General features: G+C 41.4%; 2 protein-coding genes across 4 annotated transcripts in view; both read right to left on the reverse strand.

Annotated features, from left to right (window-relative positions):
* Positions 1-11190, reverse strand: part of LOC308232943 (uncharacterized protein) — a 26385-nt gene extending 15195 nt beyond the window's left edge. The window contains exons 1-2 of one of the 2 annotated variants that reach the window (XM_080639301.1): positions 11148-11190; positions 4695-4832 (exon numbers count right to left, since the gene is read on the reverse strand). In XM_080639301.1, the coding sequence (XP_080495427.1) occupies positions 4695-4746 (52 nt within the window). In that variant the 5' untranslated portion in view covers positions 4747-4832; positions 11148-11190. Of the gene's footprint in view, positions 1-820; positions 1102-4694; positions 4833-11147 lie in introns of those variants that run through there. The other variant, XM_080639300.1, reaches the window with a different exon arrangement.
* The window catches only part of NELFA (negative elongation factor complex member A), a 26341-nt gene continuing 5337 nt past the window's right edge, over positions 5680-26683 (reverse strand). The window contains exons 2-12 of one of the 2 annotated variants that reach the window (XR_013958919.1): positions 23867-24038; positions 22537-22698; positions 21513-21602; positions 19544-19674; positions 19303-19372; positions 18397-18485; positions 16551-16662; positions 14037-14293; positions 12952-13051; positions 9780-11389; positions 5680-5729 (exon numbers count right to left, since the gene is read on the reverse strand). Coding sequence is in view for 1 of the 2 variants with exons in the window: in XM_080639299.1 (XP_080495425.1) it covers positions 11205-11389; positions 12952-13051; positions 14037-14293; positions 16551-16662; positions 18397-18485; positions 19303-19372; positions 19544-19674; positions 21513-21602; positions 22537-22698; positions 23867-24038 (1368 nt within the window). In the remaining variant the exon portion in view is untranslated. Of the gene's footprint in view, positions 5730-7139; positions 11390-12951; positions 13052-14036; positions 14294-16550; positions 16663-18396; positions 18486-19302; positions 19373-19543; positions 19675-21512; positions 21603-22536; positions 22699-23866; positions 24039-26683 lie in introns of those variants that run through there. The other variant, XM_080639299.1, reaches the window with a different exon arrangement.

Below are 26683 nucleotides of genomic sequence, written 5' to 3' on the forward strand. Positions count from 1 at the left end.
CAGAGCTTGACCCAGTTCTCCCAGCGCAGGTGAAGATGATCACCATGCTGGGTGAATTCAGCAGGTAAGTGGCCCTTGAGAAGGAGATTTTCCCCCAATGGTTTAATTTCACCAGTGCCATGCTATGGCTGGTACCTGGTTACGGGCTCAGGCTGCCGGAGATGCATGCAGCTAGGGTGAGGCTTGGTGGGTAGCTGCTCTGAGCACTTCTATCCCTTGCCAAGCAAACTCAAACTGCTTTAGCAGGGTTGATGGGTTCATACTCGAGAAGGGAGGTGTCTGCGGGGCCCTCGGCAGCCTCCAATCCCAAAGGAACATGATCTGAAGCATAAGTTTTGCAGATCCCACATGGCACAAAGTATTAACTGTAAGAGCACAGATTATCTGGGGCTTGATAGCTAAGCAGTACGAAAGGATGAGAAGAACAAGCAGAAGAGCAGACATGGACATGATTATAAGAAACATTCATGCATTTTTGTGTGTGCTCTCTTACAAAGACCCACTTTATCAAAACACCCCAAGAAAGCAAGCACATTGCAGCATCCTGTTCCATGGAGTTCAAGATAAAGCCATGAAGAGGCCACTGCAAATCCTCAGTATTCACAGGGCTCAATTTTCCCTCCTTGCAAACACAAGCCTGTTTACCACATTCAGCCCATTTCAGCACTGCCTGTATTTCAACACTTGTTTCCTTTCCTGCCTTCTCCCCCTGTGCTCCTGCAGCACCCTGAGATGGTGAAACCCATTCCTTTCACACATCTACCACAGCTTTACCCACCTCCATTGCTGAACAGAGAAGCACCACTTCAGGAGGACTCACCTGTTAAACACGCCATGGTTAAGCTCCAAAGCAGAGGAGGGGCCCAGGCACTCATTTTTCCCCAAGGAATAGCACAGCTCGTCAGAAGGCAAGACCAGCAGCTGATCTCCTACACTCAAGTGTTTATCCTCCTCTGGGTCTGTGCCCAATATCGTCACCTGACTCTGATCATGCGCCTCAGTCAAGTCAACCTCCCCCCAACAAAGGGGGGTTTTATATCCAGAGGCTGCAACAGGCCTTAAGACATTATAGGCCTTCTCAAAGCACAGTGCAAGCTAAACACTGAGCACAAGAGCAAATCCAAGCCTCTTCTTGCAGCGTGCAGACAAACACACAAGAGAAGTGTCCAGGAGGAAGTGATGGGCTTATAGAGAGGAATGGGCAGAGCCATGCAGGAGCCCTGTGCCGGGCTGCTGGCCAGCCCCTTGTGACCACATCCAGTGAAAGGATTTCATCTTTTAGACACCCAGGATTTCCTGCAAGAAGAAAAACAACCCCCAAAGAGCCTGTGGTTCAAAGCAGCTCCTGGTTTAACTGGGACCAACTATACCCTAACCAAAGCTCACCCGCTGGTGTGTGTAGAGCTTTCTCAATCAGTGTTTAACTCTCCCCTCATTGCACCCAAGTGTCAAACTTGATGCACCAAGGTGCTGTGATCAGGATCATACTCAGCAATCCTGATGATGCTGATTTTAAGGTGAGGCCATTAAATTTAGTGACGTCCCATCCCATTTTCTACATGTTACCTGGGGCTATCCTGCTCTGAGGTCAGGTCCTCCTGCCTGTGCTGCCCAGAGACACAGATGTGGTTTCCTCACCTTGCAGCCCTGCTTTGAAAGGTCCTCCCATCTCTCTCTGTCCCCATCAGTTAGTAACCAGCATCACTGAGCCTCTGCCATGGTACAGGATTTCCTTTTGCATACACCCGAATATGCAAAACCAAATCCTCACATATGTCAACATCCACATCTCATGTATGTCACATCTGCCTCCAATTCAGGGGACAGCTGGCTACTCATGCAGGACTGGGGATATCCCACATGCAGACCTCACCAGCCATGTGTTCAGTGAGCAGATCAGGCACTGCCACGTGCTGCCCAGGCCTTCTATGCTCGAAGATCCTCTATGGGGCTCAACACAGGGAGCCAACAGTTGGCGTGTTCTAACCCAAACCTTTCCAGCTTCCCTCATAGTAGCCCGGGCAGGGTCAGTTTGGCATCACACATAGTGCCCTGACAGCTCCATGCTGCAGGGGTGGTTGCCCCCCAACATTGCACAGCTACCCATGGGCTGGGAAATTGTGCAAGGGAAGTTTCTCATGCAATCCCTGTGGTACTTCCTGCACAAGCCACACAGAGAGGCACAGCCTCCACTACAGGAGATGCCAGCAGCCAGTCCCTGCCCAGGAGCCTTCTCTGGTACCCACAGCTTGGCCAGGGGCACTCTCTTCTCCTTCAGCCTCCAGCAGCAAGGGCAATAGGCTCTCAATGTGACATTTCTCACCTTGACTTTATAGGTTTTACAAGTCTCTGTGCAGGATGTTTGATCTCTGTGTCAATAACAACAACCTGGTCAGCCCAGACCTGTGTGGGGCCATTCATTCAGCAGCCCAGCCGTGAAGGGCTGAGGACCTGAGGTGGTAAACTTCTGCATAAGCATTACTGCAGGATGATGCAGTCCTGTGCGCCGATGAAACACCGCCAGCAGCTACCCAGCAAGACTTATTCTGTTAGAGCAGCAGATCAGTGCCCTCCATACAACAGCCTGCACCTCTTGTTTGTTGAGAGCTTTCCACAAAGCCCAAGTCCCAGGAGCAAGTCCTGAGCAGCTACAAGCACACATACACACACTTATGAACCGGATGCTGACACCACTGTGACAGTATTTCACTTGTGAGTTTTGGACTGACACATGGAAGAGAAAGGGAAATTGCATCTTTAAACCCCTTCCCATGCCCTCAAAGCCGCCTTTGTGGATGAGCTACCAGAGCCCAGCTGAGAAGGGGGGCAGGCTGCTTTCCTCTCAGTTGTGTTAACAACTGGGCAAGCTGGAAATGCTCTTCTGACAGGGAAAGCCTGATGCCACTTCAGGGCAGAGAAGTACAAATGGGTTCATTTAGAAACCCCTGACGTGACCTTGCCCTGGCTTTGTCTCTGTTGAGATTAAACTCTTCTGCTAGCTGGTTCACAGAGGATAAAAACCAGTGTCATGGCTGATCAAAAGCACTGTTCTAGGCTGGCACAGGGCCCTCTTCTTGTCAGTTTAGTTACTCTTCCATGGGTGGTGAACCTCATGTCCCCAGATAAACCAGACACTGCCTTCCACCCTCAGAACCTGGCTGTCTCCTTACAGGGCAGAGGCAGCAGTGAAGCTGTTTCTCCCAAGAGCCTGGAGAGGACAGACATCATCTCTGTCCAAGGCTGCCTGGAACCATCCCTCAACCCAAGCTGGGTAAGTAAAGGATATGCCATTAGACATCCCATCTGCTGAGGGCAGGACTTCCGAGCTACCCAGGCATTACAACAAACCCAAGGGCCAGGACTGTGCATCAATGCACTGGACTGTGCATCAATTGGCTGCAAGTCACCTGGGTGTTTGATATCCAAGGGACCCATTTACAAGGAGACCCGCTTACTTAATACGAAACACTGGGCAGGAAGAGTCTCTTGAACACCAGCCCTCTTTACCACATCAAGCTGCCATCGCTTCAGCTTTTGTTAACTGGATGCTGTGGGGTGAAAGTCCCCAGGTGAGCTGCCACCTACGTAAGGGTAGTGAAAAGGATGGAAATGCATGAGCTGAGTAGGTGGACACATCCTGAAATGGCAACAGTCACTGGGTGAACTGTTTCAAAGGTCAGAAAGTCCCTATTAACTGCCAGCAGATGAGAGCAGAAAAAGCACTTGATTACTGCATCCTTAGGCTCTTCCAATGATTATCCACCACTTCACCATCACTGCCAGAATCTTGGGTTTAACAGACCTTTCCTCTAGGGCAATGTGACTGCCATGCTCCAAGCTGAGCAAGCTACTGCAGAACTACCTTGTTGCCATTATGCCAGGGAAAATATAATGGTCCCTGGTGTACTGCATCCAGCTCTGTAACAAAACTATGGTCCTTTGGTAGTGTATTCGTGTTTTCCTCCTTCTATTGCTGAGCTGGTACCTGCAGCTCTTTCCTGGGAAAGAGAAGGTATTCAGACAAACTGCATGCTGGCTTCTGACAGGTACTTCTCCTGGAAAAGAACTTTCTTTCAAGCGATACAGCTTGCAAGTCATACCCAAACCTGGCTGCATATAGAGGAAATACTAGCCAGGAGGTACCACTTCCTCCTTTGCAGACACAAAAAGCACTGAAGCATCCCTGACACCCATGGGATACGCTAGCCCACAGGCTGCGAAGCAACTAGGAATCTAGAAGACTCTTTCAGATGCAAGGTTTTTCTAGGTTCTAGGTATATGTTGACTCTCATCAAACAGAACAGGAGCTCAGGCTTTAGGAACACAGACCCAACAGCCTGCAAGTCAGCAAAGTACACAGACCTTGTCCTTCAGCACTGTACCTGCAAAACCCTGTGAGCATATGTGGTGGATGAGCCTCTTGGTCAGGAGGAGCTCTGCTATGGAATTATGACCAGACTGTTCAACAGTTCCAGGTAGATCCTGAACTCCATGGGCAGGAAGGAAGCTGCTAAGAGCCTCCCCCATTTCAGATAAGGAGGGCAGCTCCTGAATGATACTGAAGCTTTGTGCCCAAGGGAGGGTCAAGACACTTGCAAACAGCTGAGATAGAAAAGAAGCAAGCCAAAGCCATCAGCGCTCCTGAAGGAACACGCTCACGGCTGTTAAAGAGCACAAAACCCGAAATCCTGTACCTGACCAAGCGGCCACAGGATGGCACCACAGCTCTGGGGAGCGAGGACGCATCTCTGGAGTCAAGGCTAAAGCGTTCTTAAACTAAGGGTAGCGCTGCTCTTCTCAAACTGCATCAGCAGAAACCTCCACCGTCGGTGCTGTGTAAATGAATAACAAAGCCCATGAAAGGGAGCTGAAGGAATTCGAGTGATAAAAAGGGTTATTACAGTCACTATCAAGCAACTCAAACCACTTCTTTCTCAGGTGCTTAGATTTTCAACAGAACTCCTCTGGCAATGCTTCATACATGTAGCACATCTACATCTCCAGGTCTCAAACTTTAGGAATGCTGACAGGGCAGCTGGTGGTATGTAACAATAAACCAAAATACTTCAGGGATGGGGTTTCACAGGCGCTGTATCATAGAAGACATAGAAAGCAGAAGCTGTTTGTAACTCAGAGGGACAGCTTTTAACGGCCATCACCAAGGTCTTTGCAGAAGTGAGACTGAAATGTTTTCCAGAACTGTATTCTACCCAAAAGAGGAGAAAGCCATTTAAAGACTAGTGCAGGTAGTGTTGCTTCTGCTCTCTGTGCCCATAGCACTTGGGAGAGGGAAGGAGGAAAAAAGGCTGATTTCCATTTAGGTGCAACTTGGGTCCCATCCAGCCAACAACACTGGATCAGTGCAGATGACCACAAAATCTTAGCACAAGAGCAGTCATGAGAGCTGGTGTCTCCAGCCCTCTGAAGGAACAGCCAATAGCACACTTTTTACTGAAAGATGAAAAGGGGAAAAAGCAGAGAGATTATGCACTTTAATGACCCCAAATGATAGATCAGACACTAAAACCAAACTTACATGCTGCTGTGGGTTTAAATGAACCACTTTTGGAGAAGCAGATTGTTTTCTGTTGCTCATGACATTTCCACCAGGAATGAGTAAATGTATTTTAATACCAAATGCTGATCAGGAACCACGTTCTGAGAGCCAGATGAGGGAATCTCCCCAAGTTCCTCATGAGAAGGTCTGGTACCACATAACTCATGAAATACTGCAGGTTTTGAAAACAAAGTTTCTTCATCTACTTTAGAACAATCACTTTTCTGCTTTTTGCCTTATTTTAACTTTCCTGTTCTCAGGGAAACCCTGCATGCACAGAGGCAGTGAAGCAAGTGAAGTCTGAGATGGTTTAGGTTCTAAGAGCATCAGAGATACAGGACAGCACCAGACCCTGGCCTGTCCAGGTCTTAAACAGGTCAATCATCAGTCACAAGAGTTAGCATTACAGCAGCATCCTCAACATTAAAAAGCCTACATGCTTGTACCAGCCTGTCCAAAATGTCTAGTGACAGACAGAGCCAAAAATAGATAGGTCTGATTCTGTATACACCATTCTCAGAAGACAGGCAAACTGGCATATACCTTATGGTCATTTGTGCTGCTCCTGACCAATATTGAAGCCAGCTTTGTGCCCAAGAGGAGGGTCAAGACACTTCTACACAAGTAACAAAGAAAAGTAGCACATCTAGGCACAGACCTAGATGGCCACCTAAAATGTATCAGCAAGTCACTCATCTGAGCAGCAGGAAATCTCTTTGACAGAGCAAATGCCCTATGAAATAACAAACAAAATGTGCATTTCAACCTATTCTCAAAGCTTTTTCCCCAAGTGGTCTACCAGAGCAGTTGACCTGGAACAGAATTCTCTTCCTGGCTATTTGATAAGGTCAGCCTGACACAGGAAACGAAAAACCTCACACTACATTTGGCCTTGCACCAGCACAGGCAAGTGTAACAGCCATGTCACAGCTGGACAGAAAGAAACTGGATTGAGGCCAAACACGCAATGTTGGCTTCTATGGACATGTAAGATAAACCTCCATGTTTGTCACAGGATAATCTGGACCATAGAAACAGTATCTCTCAGCATGAAAGTAGTTTCTGAAACAAAACAAAACCCAAACCAAACAAACAGAACCCCCCAAACAACCCCAAATAAAAACACCACTCATCTTCCACAGCACTCTTAACTGGCAGAGAAACCACCATTGCTGTAATTCAGCTAAAGATGTGGGCCATCCACAGAGCCTGCGCACAGCATACCTTCCCTTGTGCCATCAGGTCTGTGCTGTGGCTCAAGTGCCTCAGTATATGCATGCCCAAACGCCGTGGAGACACATCAGCCAAGGTTAATCAGCTTTCAGCAAATCCACCCAGAAATAAATAATGAGTATTTTGGTAAATCTCCTACTCACAAACATCCTAACCAACAAAACCAGCATATGTCAGCTTTGACATGTCCACTTTGAAAGGCATCAACAGAAGCAGATGTGTCAAACCTAAAATGGATGCACATTCTCACACAGTTTGGCTCTTTGATCTCAGGCTAGTGACCCTTATCACCAATCCAGCTGTTGGTACAACATGTAACTTGATTATTAAAAAGACTATCAGCCCGTTTCCTTAGAAAATCTAGATTTTTATTATACATACTGTATTACACTGAAAATACGTACCCAAAGACAGAGTATTTTGAATTTACAACTGTACAAAAAAACCAATAGAAAACATACGGGCTATGCTATAGATGTAACATTATACAAAATGACAGTTCTTGTTAAAGGCACCAGATTCCCAGAGGGTTCTGGCTTAACATTTTATAGTCTTATTTTCTTTTCCAGTCAGAACTTACTATGAAAATGCAATTCACTCTTAAACTGAATCATGTCAAAGTCTCACGACACAACTTAGTGAGAGAAGTGATCAATTTCACATGGAGATGCCAAGCAACTACCAAAGGCTCCTCCCCACTGCATCCAGCATCCTATGGCATTTAACTGAAGATTAAATGGCAATACTACCAGAGAAAATCAAGTCAACCCTACATGGTCTAATGCGACATATCCCTGCCCATGGGGGGGGGTTGGAACTGCATGATCTTAAGGTCCTTTGCAACCCAAACCATTCTATGATTCTATGAATATTAGAGTGTTAACCAAACTAAGCCTAGACTGTTTTGTATGGAGTAACTACAGAGCGCTAGAGAAGGAAAAAAAAGATGTTGTCAATAAGGAAGATGGAATCTATGATCAGAACTCTTGCTCAGCATCCTTCCTGGGCTCACCTTCTTCATTACACTCATTTTACCTTTCCTGGTCCTCACGGCACTCATGAAAGAAAACAGAGCCTGAAGAAACCCAGTACTTTGCTGTAGGGCACATTGTTAAACAAGCCTGGCTATGCATGTATGTGCTCCTTCTCCCCCAGGTATAAAAGCTTTGGACAGGACAAGCCACTTTCACTGCTTCTTTCTCCAGTACTCCATACTCTACAAATCAAACCAAATCAATTCATATCATGCCTAGGCTTGCACAGACAGGTGATTCCTTACAAGCAAAGGCAAGAGAAGCTTGGACATCTTGCCTTGCTGAGGTGCAGTAATGCACTTAGGGAAGTTCAGGACTGCTATTTCCTAAAACTTCATGATTAGATAAAAGGAAAAAGGAAAGGATAAAAATAGAGCTTTAATAAAACTCTGAACTGCTTCTCTGGTCAATTTGTTAGTACATCTGCAAGTCACTCTATAGTCAACAAGCGTTCTTGTTTCATCTTACAGCACATACTGAGCCTCACTGAACAGAATCAGCTAACATCCAAGTGACTGAATAGTCAAGACAAAAAATACCAAGTTCCAGGGCCAGATTTTGCTCCATATGCAACAATTCCTTTATGTTGGAATTTGATATTGCCCTTTCTGTATTGTCTAGCATTATCCCTACTTTCAGGACACTGGTTCAATGATTTCATTTTCTCCATGTAGTTTTACTTTTTACTGTATCATTTACCAACATTGCAGAAACTTGCCTTTCTTTAGGCATTTAAAAAGAAAGGCAATGTTTTAGATTCACAGATCAAGTTGAAGTAATGCTGTGGTATTGAGGGTAAGGAAGTCACTTACAAATAAATTATTTCTGCAGTTTAAACCGCCTTATCCTAGTGGCTTAATAGAATTAAAAATATACTGTGCTTCTAATTAAAATCTCAGTTTATTATGTATGACTGACCTCAGACAAATAGGCCTGGAGGAGACCAACTTTGTTAGGCAGCAGATACCAATAGCAGCATGATTAAGCTTCCTACACACTACTGCACTCAAAATGACTCCACCACATTCTAGAAGGGCTTCTTGAAGAGGAGAGGGAAAGCTGTCCCCACGCCCACAGCGCAGGTCTGAAATACACACTTCTACAGAGTAAGGTTTAATGAGGAACCCCAGTTAATCTCAAGTAAGCCAAAAAAGGCATCACACAGCAGCTCCTGACCACTACTGAATTGCAAAGTCTTGCATCAGCTATTTACAGTGACAGTACATGCCCTTCAAGCCAGTTTTCAAGAAGTTTCATGTTAAAAATTGTATTTGGTATTTGCAGCTTATGCAGCAAGCAGCAACAGTTAAGACAGGAGTATCATACATGTGTACATAAAACTGGTCATCACAAGAAAGCTTTAAAATCTGAATAATGCAGACAAGAAAAGGAATGTCACTTTTCTTTAAACCTTTCGAAGATGAACACTTTCATAGTCTATTGTTAGCCCTGTGTAATCTACTATAATCAAGTAAGTTAGAACCATGAAAACACATTCTACTGAACTCCTAAAAAAACTAAACCTCACTACTCATCCTCACTTGTCAGGCTGGTTTCCAGCTGTATAAAGTAAAACTGCAATCAGAATCATGATCTAGGTTGCTTCTGAAATGGGGTACCGATGTGGAGGAGAGCCCCCAGTATGACAGTTATCTGGGAGTAACTTGCACACTAATACATGCACAACACTGCGTGATGGTAGCAGCTATCATCAAGTAACTTGCCCACTGCAGGAGCTAGAATATTCTGTGTATTTGCTTAATTAAAGTTAAGAAACCTATACTTTTGGTCACATCTTAAAACTAGAATACAGGTTTTCCTATTACTTATACTTGCCCTGTCCTGTTGGGTAATTTGTTTGAAAAACTAAAAGTAAAATGCAATAAAAATGCCCCAATACAAAAAGACTCTAATCAATCATCTAAGTGTCTTTGTTAGTATATAAGAGTACTTACTGGATTTGGTCTGCTTTTCCATTAAAAAAGATAAAAGCCTCATTTTATATCTTAAGAGTTCCACTTCAACATGAGCCTCTAGTCAGTCCAAGGTATCTCTCCAGCACCATTATCAACCAAGCACAGCTCCACACACAAGTACTGGTAGAACCCAGACATTCAACCCAAGTCTCCTTCAGATGATGATACCAAGTCTCCAAAGGATGAATCCTGGACTATGAACATAAGCTCTCTCAATAAAAGCAAGCTTTATTTGTCCTATTAAAGCCAAATTATACCAGTGGTGTGAACACAGTTATAAAGATAAAAACGTGCTTCTACTAGAAGGGGACAAGTATAAGGCACATTTATATGCCAGTATAATTGTGGCCACATTAGTGATGACACTGATATAACTACACTGGTAAGAACCACAGCTACAGTCATTCAAAAGTGTTTGTATCAGGGCTTGGCAATCAAACTCAACCAAACATAAACTAACACCGCCTCAAGACAACAAACCTTCCCAACCACCTGTGTTCAGAAAGGTGTCACTCAACCATTTCTAGGGCCATTTTTAAATTAAGCTGCAATTGGTCTTGAGATGTTACAGTTTCACTTCCCCCCAGGTAAGTGATGCTGCTCAACAGCTTGCTATGCAAGAGTCACAGATAAACTTCTACTTACGTAGCAAAGGGCCATCATTTCTAGGCAGTGACAAACTCCCATTCCTTTCTTCTTAATTCTGGTTTTGTTTTTCTTCAGAAAGGTCCAACACTTAGTTTCTCCTGATCTCAAATAATGTCAGGTATAAATTAACTCGCGCTGGGCATGGACACTGACAATACAGCAAGTTAACAAAGCTGCTCCATCTCATCCTATCACCCAAGCATAAATAAGCTAAACACAGTGGGCACCATTAGACACTGGACATCTACCACCTGCAATACTTAGTTATACTGCAGCTGAATTACAAAACAATCAAGCACCAGCATGTGGTGCTTTAATGTCCATTCTTACAACAGAACCCATGTAGCCAAAGAAAATCTTTTTACAATAAAGATCTGTGCCCTTGTGTAATGGTAAACCGCGAATGACTGTGCAGTAGTCTTCTCTTCTGGTACTCAGAAGTAAACTGCTCCCATCTGTAATCTTTCAGTTGTGATCTTCTTTTCTGGCATCTTGAACTGTAGGAAAATAGAAACACACCAACATCTTCCCCCCCACCCCCAAGATCACCTTTCCCTCTCCCATGATTAAAAAAGAAAAAACAAATTTGACACCATCTTTTGTGTTCACTGAGCTCAGTTAAGCCGAAGAGCCACAACTTCTATTCTGGAGGGTACTAAGAAATGTACACATGAATGCCATTTTGTACAGTTGACATACTCTAAGAGCTGGTTGACTCTGAGCTTGATTTGGTCCAATCTGCTGTTGCTGCATCTCTTAGGAAACGTTAGTTATAGGTTTGTACTTCTTGAATCTGGTCCATTCACCAGTAGCATAGTTCATTTCAAAGACCGTATCAACCAACATAGTGGTGCTGCCAGTGCCATCTGCCTTTGGTAAATCTTCTGTATGCTCACTAAGTTTAATTTGGATGATGTCACCCTGCTCTTGGCAAGGATTCTCTGTGAAAACAAGAATAGGAACAAATTATACACTTCAGCACTGTACTACGAAAGGTAAAGAGCACTTATGCTAAGTAAACCCCCAAACAACAAATGCCTACTCAAACCTGAGCAAGCAATGTCCCCACTAGACACAGCCACACAAAGATCTTCCTCCCTCCATACATCACAGACTGAGTTTTACGGATAAAAAAAACAGACCCCAAAGGATGAACCCCATGGCTAAAGTAACTGGAAAAACACCAAAAAGGGGAGTAAAGCATGCCAGTGTCATTTCTGTAGGCATCAAGAGTCTTAAGACAAGTTTACATTTAAGTGAGAGCTGGTAAACCTGAACTACCAGAGTTACATTATTCGAGATACATTTTGTAGTTAAAAGCCTCAACAATTTTCAGCTGCTCTGGAAGCTCAAACAGCTTCACTGAAATCACTAGTTCAAGACTCAGTTCTGTGCCAGTAAAAGTATTAAATGTTACATTTCAAGGTACTGGAATTGGCATTCAAGAAGCTCAGACTTATCATAATTGACATTTACCCAGCTTTTAGAAGGTGCTGACATTATTACTGAAGGAATTCATAATTCATACTGTTATATACACTTATCTATATATACACATGCGAATATACATAACACGCACATGGTGCACTTCCAAAAAAGCATTTTACCTTGCATTACAAAAAAACCATGCCTGTGTAGGTATTAAAAGTACACCCTCCTACGGCACTTGAATGGCAAAGAGCACCATCATTAATGCAAGATACACAAAATTTTCTTAAAGCCCAGGGACCATCACAGTAACTCCACCCTGGTCATCTTCAATAATGTGTTGCATTAATCCAAATGCATGAACCACATTTACGCTCTACAGCTCCAGTGTTAAAAGCCCTCAATTACCGAATTAGAAAGCAGAGCTAGTGCAGATGATAGAGTTCACTTAAGGCCTCCTAAGCTCCTTCTCATCTTACATCTGATAATCTTCTGGGTAAAACAGCCTTGTCTATCAAGGCGAATATATGACAGGATTAGCTATGAGGCAGCTTATCTTCCTGTAAGTCACATCACCTGTGGTTACCTGAAAGTCTCCAAGACAACAGTTGCTACATTTCCAACACTAAGGAATTAGCAAAGAGGCTCTGTACTACCCAACTTGTACCCTGACTTGCCACTGAAGAACATACTCATTGGCCTTCTAGGCAGACTACTAGGACCAGAACAATATGTTCACTGTTCTGACTGGTTGCCTTGTTTCTCTTCAGCCTCTAAGCCATGCTATTATTCCATGTGTTCAGTTGTGTAGTTATTGTGTTTAGCAGCTGCTCTGACAGATTGTTCGACTTACTGGAAATAGACTCTACAGACCCATTTCTAGGTAGTTAGAACTGAAATAGCTAGAACAATAATCCATAATTTATGTACAGTCCAGAGTAGAACACAGAGTCCAGTATGAACAGAGAAAAGCTGAAGCAAGAGTCTTGCATTCACATATGCACATTTAGAAATACTAGGCTGTGCTTCAGATTTAGGTATTCAAAAAACAAACTAAACTGGTCTCAATACATGCCTCTGGATCCTGCCATGAATCCAAGTATAAGAGCCTTTTCTGGCCTTGTAACTTTGTTTGCAGTCTTGAACATTTCCTGTGCAGCATACATTTGCTCCCTCTGCAAGAGATAACAAATATGAATTCCAGTGGAGAAAACACTGCCAAGAGGTACCATATTAAGAATCACAGACAAGCATAAAAGGCTCAGGTGGAAGTTTGCAGACCTACAAAAGTCAATAAAAAAAACTCCCTGCCTTAACCTCAAGGCTTTCCGTCTCTAATGCTTAAACCTAACACAGGAATAACTGAATTCTCAAACTGAGGAAAAAAAAACCCTACCTTTAAAGTTATTGAAACACATGCTGAGACTTAATGTTTGCTCAACAAACCCAGGCTTGCAATAATTGGAAGATTTTAATTTTATTTAATAAATGAAGCGAAGGTACTGAAAAGATCACTCAGCTTCTTAAAGTTCAGATCTCACAAGCCAGGCTTACAGATGTGTTTAGCAAAATCTTCAAATCAGTCGCATCTTGAATTAGCTACCTGCTTAACTTCCAGCATGCGCATAATACATACCAACATACAGCAATAAGAAGCTTCAGGACATGTAACTGCTGTTCCTGAGGAATCTCCTTCCTCCCCACTCTCAGGCTTTAAAAAACCCCAAGCGTAACAGGGGGGTGAGAGGATCAAGAAATAAAAGGTTTTTGCCTTAGAATAATCCATGGATACCTTTTCTCCTACCACAGCAATGACAGGATCCTTTTTGTTGCTTACATTACATGCAACTGGCTGGGCAACAGCTTTGCTGGAAACTCATTTTATAATGAATAGCACAACATTATTTTACATAACAAATAGCGGTAAAGACATCTTACTGGGATATTAGCACTGCACAAGTAAAAATGTGATTAAGACAGCAATGCTATCAAAGCCACAAAACATTTTCACTATCTCTGGTCACAGAAACAAGCAGCCTCAATCACTCAATAATTCAAAGGCCAGGAACTGTCAACATACTATATGAGCTCAATAATAAAGATTTGTGTTTTCCAATTTGCACCAAAAGCAGCAGTCAAAGAGAACCCTGTTTTACTTACTGTGAGAGAGAGGCTCTTTTTCGGTGGCGGCTGTTGCTGAGTTTGGGGGGCCACTTGTGGTGCCTGTGCCGCAGGAGAAATGGCAGGAGGTGTGGTAGGTGTTAGAGGTGAGGTAGGTGTGGCTGCAGGTGGGTTTGAGTTACTATTGTACATGGGTGTTCTTTGTTTGAACTGTGCAGGAAGAGTTGTAGTAGCATTTGGAGCTGTAGGCTCCTCGGTCTGTCGGGTAGTCTGCAAGGCCTCTCGTGCAGAGCCAGCTGCAAAGACCAACCAGGACCAATTAAATATGATAATCCAAACAGGGATGAGCACCACCAATGGCCTTTAAAGAAAACTAATAAATCTTATTATTCCATTTTGCCACCATGATTCAATATCTATATGAAAAATTGAAGTAATAATGCTCTTTCCACTCAATTATCTACAGTACTTGGACAACTGAGTGACTACCTGTCCAATATGGATTACACTACATTTAGCATCTAATTTTATGTTTAATGGATACCAGATTTAACAAATTGAAACTGATTTACTTTTTAGTTTATGTAGCTCTAACAACTGTAATCTGACCCAGGATTATTGCTGTACTGTTATGTAGAGCCTAAACCATAAAAATATTTCATCAGGTTTTCCCTAATACAGCAACAACTTCCAAAGGAAATGGTAATTAAATCTCAGTCATTAACAAATACTGAAAATACACAAATACTTAAACAGATGACAGAATGAAATGTACTCTTCACAAATAAGTCTTTATTTAAACACTTACTGCCAAGAGGGTTAAACCCCCACAGTATTCACAAGTCCTAACTCTGTTATTTCTTAAAGTTGAACCATTCACCTGCACTCAAAGGAGTTACTATGGTGATCCTGGCTGCAGGTGGAGGTTTACATATCTGATTAGGTTACTCTGATTTTGTAAGTTACCATCTGTCTGGCAAACAGTAATCACCCATTGTACCCAGTGACATCTTTTTGCAGCTCTTAAGACACAGGCACAGCTGCTTAAGCACCTTTCCGTGAACCTCACAAGGTTTATGGTAACTTATTTTCGCTGTCTTCACAGTAGCCTAAAAGGTAGATACACTGATGCTTTTCAGATCAGATTTTAGACAGTAAGAGGTCTACCATTCTCCATTTACGCACAGACGTGGCACTGGTTTTAACAATATGGCTATTATGTAGTAAAATGTGGAACAGGACAGCGGACGCTTGAGAGGAAGAACATTTGTAACTATTAGTTACCCTTAAATTTTGTACTATCCTCTCATGTCATCACAACTGACTTGCATAAAGTAATATGCCTTAATTAGGCAACCTCAGATTACATGAAACCAAATCTATGGATCTTCTGTGGGCATCTTATATCAAGGAAAGCGCAAAAGTTTATGTTCCTTGTCAATGAGAAAAGACTGATAGCCCCTACTCCAAAAAGAAAATAAAAGTCAGGAAAAAAACAGGGAACAAAGAAAGACAATAGAGAATTTTAAACTAGGCTTCTCTTGCTGCTGAATACAATGCCAAGGCTCTGGAAAATACTACTTAGCTGCTGACAACACTGATATGCTCTTGGCTGCATTCCTTTTGGAGATGCCAATTTTCTGCCAGAGAAAGATTTGCATGGACCTTCAGAGAGATTCTGAACTGTTTCAGGGCCAAGTGATCTGGTTTTGCATATGCATTTTTCTATAGTGGCCAACATGCCACAGCTCACATAAAGACAAACATTATAGTACCAAATCACAAGAAGCAAGAATAAAAAGAATGCATTAAACTGAAATGTTGGTTCTTTGGTAACTACAAGGCCTGATAATGAACCCCAGTCATGCACATCTGTTAGTGCAAACTGACACAATCCTTTAAGGCCTTACACACAGCAGGGAAGGAAAACTAAAACCAAGCGTGTTAAAATAAAAGGTGTAGAAGGATGTTTACAAATGCTGGTTTTTACCATAGGCAATTTTCTACAACTGAAAATAATGTAGTACTTTCAAACTAAGCAGGAGCTGAACTACCATCACTGTTATAATAAGGTAAAAGGCAAACAGATGGCTTGATCCCAGCTTGTGTGAAAGCTAATATGTACTTGCCTCTAGTAACGTATCTAACACTCAGAGCAACTTTTGCGCAAGTGCATATGGAGATATACTCCAGACTTACATGTATTACTGGTGTCTTTTTAGGGATTAAAAACCTGGATCTTCTATTGCAGAGTTAAGATAAACAAAAAAAAAACCAAAATGACAAACAACCAACCAGTAAATTGCTTTGCTTGCTTACCTAGCAGTCATTTAAAGACTTAAAACCAACAAGCATTTTCTTTATATAGCTTAAATAACATGTCTGGTTACCCCAAACCCAAATGCTGGTTCCTGCAATCGATTTTTAGACTGCTAAGGTTAAGTTTCACTAAAGTTGAGGGATAGTAGGTTTGTAAATAAAGGCAGAGCTTGGCAGTAAAGCTGTATACAGTTGGAGGTATTTGGTCAAAAAAACCAAAGAGGTCTCTCTTACCTGGCTGTGTTTCAGAGCTTGGGATATACGAGGACGATGGCACCACACTGGGTGTAGCAGGCAAATAACTTGTAGAAGGTAGTGCAGGCTCATTGTTCAGTGAGCCAAGTTTCTGTAAAACAAAGTTTTTAGCCATACTGCACATATTCATGTGCTGTTTCTGCATTTTAAGTACAATTAATTCTGCTATAATAATAATTTGGGAACTTAATTATGGACTCCTCTGTTAGGGCAAGTTCGCCCTTTTGACCCTAACTCTCTATACAAACTTCAGGCATTAGAATTATCCTAGGAGAGAAAACACAGCTTTTATTTCCCCTAATTCAGATCAAAGTTGCTTTCAAAGGCACAGTCTGAGCCAGGAAGAATGTACTTCTGCAGAGAGAGTCAAGCTACTATTCCATTATTCCATTTCTCATTTGAGAGCATGGAGACTAGATGAAGAAATCTGTGCAGACGGTATTCTCTGAAGAATTACACTATAGAAATAAGTGATCTTCCTGAGCAAACATGCTCTTCACTATTAGCAAGCAGAAACCTGTGCTCCTCCAAGGGCAAAAGGCCTACTAAAACATCACCCAGGAGAATGCAATGGCCTCTGGGACATAAACAAGCAGAAAGCAGCAGTAAAGGCAGAGGTAAATCCTGTTGCCACTGAAACAGGCAATCAGCACCGACATGACTGATGTCATCTAGGATCAAGCCAAAGAAAATGCCACATATGATTCTTAATGTATATCACTTTTGTCCATGATATTGCACACACAGCATAAAGACAACCGATTGGTATCTCCATGAAGATCTTAACTTTAGTCCAATCCAGCTTTATAAGCATCAGGGTTGACAGCAGAAAGATGTTTTTGGGGAATAAGTCTAGTAGGCAAATAATTTCTTCCTACTAGACAGAAGATGGGCATTCGGTAATACGTGGAGATTGCCCAAAAAAAAGAGATAGCATTCAACAGAAAGACAGGCAATTACCTTCACTATCACCACAGGCCTAACAGTATCTGCCTTTATGTTGGTTTTGGCTTGTTTAGATAGACTGCTACCCGCATAGCCATGGGACCAATATTGCATGTGCTTATCATTAGGCTCTAGAGGAAAAAATGCCTGACTCACCAACTGAATCACGGGTCTTTTAGAGTGCTCTCCAAAGGCAAGCACTGAATGTCAGCATATGGACTTTAAGAGACAGAGGTAATCATAACCACTTTAAATTTGGAAGAAGAGAAGACACTTCAGATTTGAGATGGATTTCCATTATCCTGAGAGGCCTGCAAACACTGGATGCAGCAGCCTTGAATTATCTATTTGTATCTAAAGAACCCTATTGTCCAAATTAATTCCAGGCCAAGGCCTGACGGAATAGAACAGACAGTTTCTAACTCAGAAGTGGGAGGAGGGCCTAACATTCTTGTAAAAGCTATGTTCTGACTGAGAAAACAAAGCTACATCACAGTTTTTCCAATGCACCACGTCTGAAAGAACAGGGAAAAAACCCTGCACACAGCTCCTCCTCCCACCACCCACCCTGACTGAATTATCTCTAGCAACAAGTCAGTATCTTCAGGAAAACAAAAAAGACTTATTTCTTAATTGGCTGCTTGTATTGAGCTGTTCCTCCTTGGCACAGGTCACTGACAAGTGCTCCTCACTGAGACTTGTGTGGACACTATTCCACTAGGGTCACCAAGGATGCACAGGCACAGAGTGAAATGATTCCACCTCTCCAGAGTCAGAAAGCCCTGTTATCCCATTCATCTGACAGTGCTTTTAGTGTTTTAGAATAATATGCATCACGGTTTCCTCATATTGGTTTTTTTGTTGCTTATTTTGGTTTTACCTGTGTAGACACAAGGCCAGCAGCATAATCTGGGGTAGCATTTTCTACTACCGTTTCTTCTTTGGCTTGCTTTTCCACAACTTCTGTATCTATTGCATAAAGACAGAAGTCAGTTCAAGAAAGTTTTCTGGAACACTGAATTAGATACACTTTTTTGAACAAATATACAAAAATGCAGTTCTCAGTCTGTTAAAACATGCTTAAAGAGGTATAATCTGAAAGGTAGATACAGTAATCTTCATACACAATTGTATAATGAACTTTTGAACTGAACCACAATGTACATCCATCAAGATATAGTGACTGAGTAACTAGGCAGAACTGGCTAATTTTGAAATATTAGAAAGCATCAAAACCTTAAGCAAAAACTGAACTGCAATTCTGATTTTGTTCTGAGGTGGTACTTACTTTTTTAGTGACAAATACAAAAAGGTTGGTTTTGAGGCTTAGTGTATCTTCACAACATGGTTAAGGAGAGCACTGCACTGTCATTTTACTTCAGAGCAGTATATCAGGTATTATTCACTTAAGATCTCTCAGCCAGAATTTTAGACCACACTATACACTGTTTCAACATTATTTTCAATTAATTTCCTTGGCCATTCAGCCAGTAGAAGTAAGCAAAGTATCTCAGAACAGTACTGAAGCCAGTCACACACCTATGTGCTGCCCAACTGACTAGTTCAATCGTTTCATGCAACTGAGTCAAGCTATTACCTAGACACATGGCAATGTGATTAGGAGCACTGGGGAGGGGGAAGTGAAAATCCTCTCTTAAAGCATTTTTTAGCCTTTTTTAAAGTTCAGTTGATGGTAAGTTTTAACAAATGAACAACAGAACGGTATAAATCTAGACCCTACTTGCAGGTGTACTAATAGCCTTCCTAGGCAGTATGCTACACCAACCTAGTGTCTTTCTTCTTCTCTTTGCTTCACGGCCAGCACCCACCATATCCAGCTCAGAAATATCTAGAAGCTAAAAAGACAGACCACAGAGAACTTAATAACCATTGCTTATCTCTATAGATTGTCCTTTTTTTTTTTCTTTAATATATTGATACTTGATTTAGAACAGCATCAGAAATTCACTTTAGATAGGGAGGATAGCTAAGCAGGGAAACAAGAGGCTAAGAAAGAGTGCACCCACCTTTACTCCTCTTTCTTTGCGCAAAGGTGTTCTTGAAGGAGGAATAGGAGTTCTGTTTCCAGAAGAACTAAATACACTGGGTGCTGAAGTACTCCTGAACGGAGCTTGTTTTGGTATTCCTTTGAGTGGTGCTTAAGGAAGATCAAAAAAAGACAACAACTGTAATATATGTTTAATTACTTACAAACAAAAAATGCTCTACAGCTTTTCCCTTTCTTACTGCACGCAACCCATCCCTTGAACATCAGATGTTTATAACATGAAACTGTCTATAATACACTATGTGTCCCTCAAAGGTGAGAATAGGTTTTACCCTTCAAACAAGGAGTAAAAGCCAATCTCTCGGCTAATTCTTGCAACCCCATTCTACATGAAGTAACCAAACAGGTGCACTGGTATCAAAATGGGTTTTTGCTACATACATCAATGCTTTCCTTACTTATAGCAAACAAAACCTGAACACAAACATATCAGGTGTAAATGTTCTGAATTTAGCTATTGCCCAAGTTGCTCTTTGAACTGTAAGATCAAGTTACTTGGTAAAACCATATTTAATCAAAGATTCTTAGCCAAGCTTCTGCAGGGCTAAGGGCTTGTAATCTACTGTAAAGGTAAATCAGTGCTTCACACAGGGATCTGAAACTCTGGACCTGCTATCTGTACAAGGAGGAGGATCCAGTCCATGTGTCCACTACAAACAGAAAAGCTGCTGTCTCAATACTCAGGAGGAACTGCTATACCTGTAAGAAGCTGTTTTCCATCCAACTTTACCCTATTACCTTTTTACCTCATGCTCAATGTAAGTACTGATAACAGCATTCTTTCATCAACTACTAAAACACTAGGGACACAAACATATCTGTCAGGTCTCTGAGCCTCCTGACTATCTCCTCATACCCTACTATTCAGATAAACACAGAACTTAAGTCTGCGATTAGATACTCTCTATCCCCCTCTATGCGGCACTGAAAACCTTTTCACCATAGGACAATCCTCCCTGACCAATGTCAGTAAGTTTCAGCAGAGTAAACCCCAGCTGATCCTATAGCTCAGATTTCTAGAGACCACCTGGCTCTAAAGGCCAAGTCTAAAAACTTGCTTTATTAGTTCAACAGCTAAAAAGAATGCCAAGAATTACAAGTCAGTTCCTATACTGGGACAACTTTTAGTTCTAATTACATCTACACTTTTTGCATTACTTGTATGAATGTGTGGCTAGACTTTTGTGCTTAAAACCACATCTTAAATCGCACCCACACAAAGTACTTCACAGCCTCCAGCCGCCACACCAAGAAAACACTCTGGTTTTACACCTCAGCATCATACTGATGGTCAGAAAAGTTATAACTGTGCAGTAATTTAACACACATAACTAATTCTAAACTCTCCCCTCTTACTCCTAGTCAAAACACTTAGCTGAAAAATTCAAGCAGTTTGGGCACTTCAGCAAACAGCTGAAGTCCATGAACACAAAGAATAATTATACATCTTTGTCATGCCCATTAAATAGAAGCCACTGCACAGCCTTGGCAGAGAGCACACTGTCCCCTTCTCTTTCTTCACACAGAATTATACAAGACAGTTTCAGTCTACTTCACAGGATTTCAGAGAGCACAGCACATCACTGTGATCCACTCTACTCCCTTTTGGAACAGCAGGGTTTAGTCAGGAGTTATTCCTGGCCTGATGCAAAATAAATTCTTACCAAAGTCTACAGGCATGATCTAGCTGTGCACATTTTAGAAGCATGGCAGATACACCTGCCATTTAAGAAACACCCCACACTCTTGTTCCTTTTGACAAGGCACATCAGAAGCATTAAAGTATCAGGAGAGAAAGAGCCAGAAAGGAAGAAATCCTTTGCATCAGAAGAATTGAAGAGTTCATAAAAATTAGACAGTAATTTTATTCTCCATCAAGGCTATTTTATCAGATTTTCCTTCCAGGAAGTGATGAAAGTGAGCCATACTTGTCGTATCTATCTTTTTGACCAGGCCTCTGCCTTTGGCATGGAAAGGCACTCCTGCAGTCTTCTTGAGCTGTTGTGCAGTTTCTGTTGCTAAAAAGAAAAAGGACTTTAGTTATTACAGCATTTATGCTGAAAAAAAAAACCCAAACAAAAAAAACCAACACCCAAACCAATACATTGCTTCTTATATAAAATGTTATAAACTAATACATAGGAAGATGGGAATAGCAATAAATAAAGAATAATACTTTAATTAAACCCCAGGTCATTTATGCAAAAGGTAAACACAGTTTTTGGAGAAGATGTAAAATCAGTATGACTGTGCAACTGACAAGATGGTACAAGCCAAAAGACATTATCAGAGTAGCCAATGTACTCAATGGAGATTGAAATAATTAGAAGTTCTATATAACTTCATAAAAAGTTACAGACCTTGTACTTAACCACAGCGACTACTCAGGTTACATCCAAGCAGCAAGCTGCTGCAATGGAATAGCAGCTTCAGTATGCTATTTTGAGATTGCTTAGCTCAACCAGCAACCAATACGTATATGTATACACATGTTGCCTTTCTTGGCTTTCACACCTGATATAGCCATACTGTGCAAAAGAAAGCAGTGATTAGCAGCTCTTACTTCCTGTTGTAAAAACATATGGCAAAACAGAACTAGGTTCTTATTTCAGTTTTGTTTCAGGACCTTTAACCAAAGCAGTCCCTCAAGTCTTCACAACTGACTGTTAAATATACCCATGAGAGAGCGACTATATTGGCACTTCAAAAAGCTGCAACTGGTTCTATGCATAGAAATTTGAACAGCATTTAAGTAAAGATTAGCATTTTAATGTAATCATGGCCAGAATGACTTGCACCTGCTCTTCCATACACAGCAGTCTATCAAAGAAAAAAAAATATCAGCCAGCTCTTGTAACAGAAAACTTTAATATCCCCATACTGGACAATAAGATTAAATATAAATGTTCCTTTCACCACTCAATCTTACCAACTAGCTTTGATACTACTTACACTTCTGCAAGAGTTCAGCTCTTAGAGTGGCACTTTTAGGTTTCCTTTTCAGCTGGAAGTGTTTCACTGGGGGAGTAAGTGGCCCAGCTAGTGTTGTCAAGGCATTTTTGTTTAAGTATTGGCATTCCAACGGCAACATAGCTGAAGTTTCACATTCACTTACTGCATAAAGAGTTAACACATGGGTATTATCACCTCTGGTAGCTAATTACAAAACATTTTACAAGTAGACAGTACAGTGTTTTTAAATGTTAGATGACTTGTTTAAATGCCAAGAGTAATTTAGCTGTAATTATTACACCATATAGAACCAGTTATTAGGAAGTTTGTTTTTTACATTAGCTTCATAAGAGCTTCCATGTTATTATACCTGGTCAAGTTATAGGAATTCTATACAGGCTACTATTGTCAGAGTGAAAGACAAATATGATTGAATTCTCACATTCCTTAAAAAAAAAAATAATAAAAAAATCACACATAAAAAGGAAACTTCTAAACAAAATGCAAACCAAAAGTGCGAACAGATAAGTGACCATTTGTTTATAGTAAAACAACAAAATGCTTCCACCTCCAAGTCATTTCATTATTGCTCTGCTGCAATCCTTAATCCAACACCAGATCTGCCCATTGATGCTCAAGGGCTTTTTCTAGGTAATGTGCTAAATCAAATCCATTGAAGTAGCTTTGCATCACTCATTTACTGCAGTGTTTGAAGCAGGGACTGTGCAAGTGCCTGAGCCAATATTTTCAGCTGCTGGTAGTCAGTAGCTACTCAGACATAAGCAGCAGAGGCTCTGCTTGGGATCAGTCATCCCCACAACACCTATCATTTGATGCCTAGAGGAGGACTTCCAGCAGAGGTGCACCCCACCACAAAGGTGGTGCTTCCATACACTCATACACACACTGCAGAACAGAGCCTTATTCTCAGCTTTGGTACTACAAGATACGAGACTGAGCAATATACAAAAAAAACCCTCAACTTCCTAAGCTGCAGTAAATCAATTACCTATCAGTGCACATTACAGCCTGGCTATGCTACTAATGAATCCACAGTAACTTGTGTGTTGCTCTTCACAAGCACTCAGGGTGATACCTGACACACAAATTCTGATGATGTGTGAAAAGATGATTTAAGAAGTCACCATTTCTAAAATATCACAGTTGCCAGTCCAGTAACATGCCAGATCATGAACTGTGGCAGTTGAGACAAGACATGCTGCTTGTCCTGATACCAATTCTGTTAAAATAGAAAGACTGCATGAGAAGCAACAGGTTATTCCTGAAAAAAGGCATATTTCTGTAATTCTCATCAACAGAAAAGGCTTACCTTTTTCTCTAAGCTCTCCTAAAATATCTTGAACATTGGGATTCTGTTCTTCAAGATCAAGGTTAAGGGAGCCAGTATCTGGAAAGGATTTTAAAATATCAGCTACCATTAAGACCCAAGGGTCTGAATCCAAGGTAGCAAGCTGGACAATTTCAGTCAGTGCCCCTTTCATCTACCAAAAAAAGAAAAAGAAAATCAGCCAATTGGAAACAGTTTTAGACAAGTTAGAGTTGGATTTTTTATTATTTTAAAAACACACTTACATAAACATGCACAATGTTCTACTACTGGGAAAGGGAAGAGGGATACTGCCTCACAGTTATACATTAACTCTAGAACTAAGGAAAGAATGAACCAAGGTAACATTTTTACATTGCTTTTGGTCAATCTAACCCAAGTTTGGTTTGAGCTTTTGGCAGCTCAAAGCTTTGTTTAGCAATGAACATATTTACTGAGAGCAACAGGCCAAGTTCTTACATTAGTGTCTCCTTACAGTCTACACTTCTACTCCCAATGTACCCACACCTCACATTCAGTGATAAGAATATGCAACTAGAATACAAGCTACATAGAACAGACATCTAAACAAAGATGTGCCCCTTTCTAGGCTACAGAATAATTAAGCACACATACCATATTTGCAGCATCTGAACATAAACTAAAGTCATCGAAACTTTACTTCAGCTTTCTCCAAAATGACATGTGTTTGGCTTACTGTACTGTCTGACAAAAGCTACATATTATAGAAGTAAACACAGCCCTCTAACACAGAATCATAAAATGGTTTTGGTTGGAAAGGACCTTAAGATCATGCAGTTCCCACTCCCTGCCACGGGCAGAGACATCTCACACTAGACCATGTCGCCCAAGGCTCTGTCCAACCTGGCCTTGAACATTGCCACAGATGGAGCATTTACAAGTAACAAGATTTTCTATCTACCCAAAATTTCTATAATCAGAAAAAAAGTGCCTGTTTTTTTTTTTTAAGCACCTATCTTAAAGGAGAGGAAATAATGCACAAGATTTACTGTCACAGGTAGGTTTTTTTTAAATCACTAATCTACATGTTTGTTGGTACTAGGCAATGAAATCAAATTCAAGGTAACTACAGCCAGAGGTTACACAGTGAATCTCTTAAATTCGTTGTTTTGTTTTATTCACATGTATGCTTAACCCCCCTCAAATAAACACTGAACATTTGCCTTTCCACCACCCCCAAGTAAACTTTCATGTGAGTCTTAAAGCATTATTTTCACAGAGCTTAAGATGTCTGAGGTATACTGTGCATCTACCAAGCCACAAAATGTAACAGTAAATTTACATGAAGTACTTAAGACATACTATCTGTATGGTATTAACACTAAAGAATTTACAAGAAAGTGTAAGAAAGTACTTGAATTCTGATTTTTCATAGCCCATGGTGACACACAGAGCTTAATTACAACCTACATATTTTCAAACACGGGGGAAAAGCAAGAGATTTATCTTCACCTTTATCCTGTATTTCTTTCTCTTTGTTCAGAACCAGCTTTATCTTACATTAAAAAGTTTAATAGCTTACTCTACTCATGCAACTAAGAAAAGTTAGATTCCTACTCTTCATTTTCCCACGCAAGCACTTTTTAAAGCTTAGAGGCAGACAAATACTGAAATTTCTCAACTCCTTTCACCCACACAATGTTATTGCCCTCTCACTTTAGGAAGGTTTGCACATGCACTATTGGGGCAGTTCGTTCTCCGCCCCTCACATGTTGAAGTGCTCATAGCAACGTGCTTGTGAAACATTCAGATCAGGTAACCTGACCAAAAAACAACATCTCTTCAGATCTTTAAGCTTGATCAGCCCCTTGGTGTGGCTGACTACAGTCACACAAACACCAGAATCACAAAGAGTGGAGCAGATGGTACAACAGTTACCATCTTCAGCAGCACTATCGATTTGCTTTGGATTAAACTGACATAATCGTGACCACGCACAGTTTAACGTGCTCAGGTTTAATCAACACTTACCCAATGGAGAGAATCAATTTCTAAGGTTCTAGCCTTTGTTGTCCTCCACTGCTCACTTCTTTCTCAGTAAATGAAAACCCCGCCTAGACTCCACACAGACTTGTCCATCTCTCTATTCTAACCCTAAATTGCTCATCAGAAGACACTTCTACTGCAGAAGATGAGTGTGAATATTATCTAAACAAAGTCCTTTATTCTTGCAATCTGTAAGAATTACAGTACTGATTTCCGCAAAACACCTGCAAATTTAAAGCTTGCCATGAGAGCTGATGAAGCTGTGGTTTATTTATAGCTCTTTTACAAGCTTTTATCTGAACACCACTACGGTAATTTCCTCCATCAAAGCACACTCAGGCAATAATTGGAGGAAAGATGCCTCCTATATCCTCCCATTTAAGCCCTCTCTTCTGCTCCATAAAACTCCTATCTGTACCAAAAATTGTACAAAGCTACATGCCTGTATTACATATGTTCCTATGGAGATCTTGTCTGGGCACATTACATCCACCCTGCTCTTGGGGTAGCTAAAGCTTGAGCTACCTACTTGTGCCACAACTTACTGCTTCATGTGACTTTGGTTCCTTCAAGAAAGGAACCCAGAAACAATTTATTTGCCCAGTGTTAGGCAAACAACATTATCACATAGCCTTGTGGGAGAAAGCACATGGTGAAAGAACAGGCACTGTCATACACAGGGAAGCAAAGCACACTAATGCGTACTTTGAGCTAACCAGAGACCTTGCCTGAACAGGGGTTTGCATTTAACAAGCCTGGATTTGAGTTTTGACACAGGTTTGTCTTCAAATG

The sequence above is a fragment of the Psittacula echo genome, assembly GCF_963264785.1.
Source record: "Psittacula echo genome assembly, chromosome: 1".
In the NCBI taxonomy this organism is placed as follows: Eukaryota; Metazoa; Chordata; class Aves; order Psittaciformes; family Psittacidae; genus Psittacula; species Psittacula echo.